Here is a 5,238-nt window from a genome sequence, read left to right on the forward strand (position 1 = left end):
CTGTGAACTAACTTTCTTAAATCTGTTTTTCTGTTGTGATGTCCCATTAACAGTTTGTGCTATAGAGAGATTTATTTTTTTTCCCTGAACGTACAGATATGTTACAGAAAAATTAGAATTTGTGAGCTGTAACCTCTCATTGTGTAGATATTGCCCTCTTTCTTCTCTTCTGCCTGAGAGCACAGCACTGTTTATGTTGTAGTCCATTTTAATAAAAAAAATAAACCTATAATATTATAATGTCCTCCATGTGTGTTTTCGGCTACTAAAATTTTGTCCACAGAAATACTTGAAGTTAGACTGTTTTCCTTTAGCACTTTTCAGGTGCTCTAATGTTTTGTTTTGTCACTCAATACTTACACAGGCTTAATTCACACATTATGTCTTGCATTTCTTTCTTTTTAGTAGGCAGTTCTATAAATGGTTCAAAAAGAAGTAGCAATAAATTTTTTTTATGCTTCACTCTGAACTGTTCTGACTGTTATTCCTTGATTTCTAGGTGTTTGATCAATATCTTAATTTTATTACTTTAGAAGATGACATGTTTGTATTGTGTAACCAAAACAAAGAACTTGTTTCGTATCGTGGTAAGTAAAATTTGTATAAAAATTATACCAGAATGTCTAAAGTTGAAATTCACTTTTGAAGCTGTAGCTAAGACCAAGCAATGATTTTATTCTGCTTTGATCTGCTCAGAATTCAGGATAATCTGTTAGATGTGTAGTTTAAAGGCATGAAGCAGGCAGTTCTTAGATATTAAATTCAGCATCTTTACTACACAGCTGTTGTAATATTGAAAAACAATTATGTCTTTAAATAACAAATCTAGTAAAGCGAAACTGCAGTATAGACATATATGGATAGTAGGGCTTTTTATACATGGAATAATATAGGAAAAAATTCATATTATTTACACGCGTAGATAGACACAGTGGGTGGCTCCTGTGTTTAGGCACCACTATTTAGTCATAATCGCTTCTGCAGTTCTTAAGGAATTAAGTATTTTGTTTCTGTGTGAGTGGTCAGCTGGAAAATTACTGTAAGGAATTCAAAGCAAGAAAGATGAGTTTAAGTGATAGAGTTTCCTGTATCTTCTAGACAATGACCAGTCAGTACCTGCTTTTTTCCCAGACATGAAAACGTGGGGCTGTGCAAGGGGAGATGGTTAGGATCAGGGGCTGGAGTAGTGTGGGGAGCAATGTGGGAAAGGGCATTCTAGAAAATAAGAAATGCTGGTTGCTTCTGCAAGCATGTGAACCAAGCATGTCAACTTCTTCATAAAGTCTCAGTTGCAAGTGAAATTTGCCGTATTTTTTTTTCTTTTCTTGGGACTTCTGTCAGACCGGTTTTGGAACCTAGCAGGAAAACCAAGTGGCTGCCGCTACTGCTATGATGCTATGGCAGCTCAAGTCAACATATGTACTAGTTGTCGTAACTGCCCATGCGGTTTTCCTTCCTCCTTTGATCTGATTTTTGTGCTCCCCTGACCCATTCAATGTGCTAAATCATTAGAGAACTATTGCTCTACCTATCCTGCCCCTCTTACTCAAATGGCTGGCTATTACAGGGTGGGTTGTCTTGCTGCCTCTGCTATAGTCTCTTTCATTCTCCTCCTTTTACATCAGAACCAGTAATCTTGGAGCTGCAGAGTGTTTGTTCAGTTGACTTCGTCCATAGAAAATACTAGCTCATTTGTGTGATCTACAAATCCAATGTACAACAAAGCAGCAGAAGTGTGTAAGTCAGAGGCAAGATACTCCTTTTTTAGCAGCAGATCCTCATTACTTTAGTGTAGTCACAGTTTCTACACACAGTGTCACACAGTTAATTCCTGATTTATTTGGATGCACAGAACACTCTCTAGTGACCAGGTAGAAATGAGAAGTCTCTGTATGCCTAACATTTAGCAGTGAGATTTTTCTCCTCTCTTGCCCAATTTCCAAAGTCAGCACCTTTCTTTAAAACTGGATCCATAATACTGAGTTCTGTTTCACACTGGGGATTGATTCCATTGTCAGAATGAAGGGCATTTTTGTTTGAAAAGCAGACTTTGATTTTTTTTTTTTTACTAAAACCTGCTGTTAGGAGTTGTAGTAATAATTGTTTTGTAGTTTGTTTGTGTGTATGTAAAGATACTTAACCAGCTCTCATAAGATTCCTGCTAGCTGTCCTGTGCCACATGGCACACACTATGGTTTCACACTATGTTTAAACCAATCTAGAAGTGAGCTGTTTCCAAAAGCTGATTGAACAGAAATCTAATCTCTCACAGAGAGTGATTAGTTTTCCATTAAAGCACTGAGCCAATCCACCTCGCTGTGTGAGTTTTAGATCTGACACAGGCAGGCAGTAGGAGTGCAGGGGCAAAGAAGTGGTCTTTTTTGCCTTTGGAGAGTAACCCTAGCAGGAAACTGCCAGTTTGTATATAGTTTCATAATCTACATAAGTCAATGTAAATCTGACGGTGATGAAAGACGGCTTGCTGTTCTTGCAGCAGCACTGCCATATACTACTATGCATGTAGCTGAATGGATGAACTAAGAACAAATACAACAAATAAGGTTAATTTTCAGTTTACAGAGAGGTAATGTCAGGACAAATAAGCATGATAACATTCTTCAGTTATGTAAAAGGCTTTCACAGACAGAAAGGAGATAACACATTCTCTATGTCCATGTAGTAATGGAGAAGAAGTGATAAGCTTAAATTGCTACAAGAAGGTTTCTGGTCAGATATTAGGAGCACTTTCTAACATTAAAGATAGTGAAATATTAGAATAGATTACCTGTAAACTTTACGGCATTTTCATGACTGGGATGCTTTGGGAATTGGTTTAGACACAGAAATAACATAGGTTTAACTCCTCTTTGGGCAAGAGGACTGACTAGATAATCCCTCAGGCTCCCTTTGGTTCTGTTTTTCTATGACTGTGTAGAAGGAAGAGTAAATGGGTAATATTGGTATAAAGTCAATGTGCCTGGCATCCTGTTTGATGCTGTTTGAATGCTCCTCTACCAAATTTGGATTAATTTTGTAAAACAACAAGAAAACGTAGGAGACCGAAGCTTACTTTTCTGTAATAGATGTATCCTTGATAAGCTTGATACAGTGGAGAGAGAGGAATACATAGAAAACATGATAGAACAGTTTACTGAAAGATTATTAATGGAGTTTCTCAAAAGTTGACCTAAGGAGCAGTAATATTGAATACTTGTGTTGATGGCTATGGTACAAAAAAAAGGAATGTGTTCATAAAATGCATGTTACAAAAAATTAGAAGGCACTGACAATATGCAGATTACCAGAACATCATATATGAGTATCTTAAACATAATAATAGGGAGGGAATTAAATTTTTAAATTGAGAAAGGCAAGGGAGTAAAAATAAGATTATTCCCCCCCCGTAAACTGGGAGACCATTAGTTGGAGATATAACTACAGAATGATAGCCCCAGTTAATTTCAAAGCTTTGTCATTACAGAATAATACAGATCTTGGGAACAGTCTGCCTTTCTTGGTGTTGATATTTCAGAAACTTGAACTCAGAATAAAAAAAGGTGCTGAGGCGGGCACATCTGTCATCCTAGCAGCTTAGTAAAAAGTTTGACTCACTAAGTATAGCTGCTGATAGAAATTGCTAGTATAATCCATCTCTCTAAAGTTCTCAGAGGACAAAAGCTGGGGAAAAAAGCACCTTAAAGTTAGAGAATGATTGTGGCTGGCCATGCATAAATTGGGGACGGAAGGCTTATATATATAGGAATGGAAGTTCAGAGCTTTGAAGTTCATTTTTGAAGAAAGGTAATTATGTGAGAAATTTTAAAAGGTAAAGTAAAACAGAGGAGGATGGGATTTATGGCATGAGTCCTGAGGTAGTGCCTGACTTGAGACCTGTGATAAGATTAGGTTTGATGTGTCCTGTTGGCCATTATATTCTTGTCAGTGTTAATTACTTAATAGAGATGTTGCTACATGTCTCTTGTTCTGACCTAAGTATGTGAGGGAAATCTTTCTGTCTGTAGTGTGAAATGGTTTAGAACTTGGGAATTATCCCTAACCTGGAGACTGACAGTAAGTTTGTTTTTAAAAAAAAGGTAAAAAGAAAAGGAATCTCCATTACAAGAGACAGGATTTAGAATCTTTAATTATAGATAACTGCATACTGTAATTCTGTTTAAATTACAGAAGTAATTCTTGATGATTTTATATCTGAAAAATTGTTTCCAAGTGGATGGCCATTTCTGTTCCATTATGTGGTTTTCTAGGAGGTTTTTAATAATGCAATACTAACACAATCCAGAAGTTACAGTGTGTATTGTCGGAGATAATTGGAAGAGATTGTTTAGTGTTTTACCTTATACAGTGAGCAATAATTAAGTTCTCCCAGTTTTTTTCTAAAAAAAAAGAAAAAAAAAAAGGTAGGGGGAGGACTAATGGATGTGCTAAGAGGGGCATTTCACCATTTGATCTCTTCTGCAAGAAAATCTGTTGGCTGTTAACAGCCATTAGGTAAGAAGAGGGTCACTTTCTCAGTATTAAAGTGGCATAAACTTCTTTAACCCTATTCTTAACTCTTTTCCATACTGTTTTAGCCATTAACCGACCAGATATAACGGACACAGAAATGGAAACTATAATGGACACTGTTGTTGATAGTCTCTTCTGTTTTTTTGTTACACTTGGTAAGTTTTCAAATTCTAGCATATTTTCCATATGTTTTCCTTTTAGAAAAGATCCATATTCAGTGAGATACCTAGAAATTTAGTGATTTCATATAGCAAATTAAAGGCAGAATTAGATCTGTGACAGAAATCTTAATAGTATGCAGGATGGGTTAATGATCTTGCTCAAATTATTGCTATACATCACTGAAAAAGGCAATAAAGGCTATCCTGCATGGGAGTTGAGTCTAAGTCTTCAGTATCAATGCGAGGAGAATACCGAAATGCAAAGGTTTGGATTCACTGTTTTTACAAAATCCTAGTTTGAAATGAAGATCGATAGTGCTTTGAGTTTGGATTTGTAGCTCTCAAAAAAAGCCCCACAGAACAAGAAGAAAAAAAAAATACTGTCACACAAACCCTGCAAAGATCTAACTGAAATAACTCAAGGGATAAGAAGATATATGAAATTTACTTATTTTATGGTGAGTTTTCTTGATGCTTAGCTCATACATTTTTCATAGTGATGACATTTAATGTAAGTTCTCACTGAGATCAGTTAGTCTGAGATGGCATT

At 36.1% G+C, this 5,238-nt stretch overlaps 1 protein-coding gene across 2 annotated transcripts in view; it reads left to right on the plus strand.

The window, feature by feature from the left end:
- SCFD1 (sec1 family domain containing 1) overlaps positions 1-5,238 on the plus strand; it is a 49,559-nt gene that overhangs the window by 3,849 nt on the left and 40,472 nt on the right. For both annotated transcript variants that reach the window (XM_010291417.1, XM_010291418.1), the window contains 2 exons: positions 500-587; positions 4,593-4,682. In XM_010291417.1, the coding sequence (XP_010289719.1) occupies positions 500-587; positions 4,593-4,682 (178 nt within the window). The remainder of the gene's footprint in view (positions 1-499; positions 588-4,592; positions 4,683-5,238) is intronic.

This window comes from Phaethon lepturus, unplaced genomic scaffold (assembly GCF_000687285.1).
Source record: "Phaethon lepturus isolate BGI_N335 unplaced genomic scaffold, ASM68728v1 scaffold29957, whole genome shotgun sequence".
Classification (NCBI taxonomy): Eukaryota; Metazoa; Chordata; class Aves; order Phaethontiformes; family Phaethontidae; genus Phaethon; species Phaethon lepturus.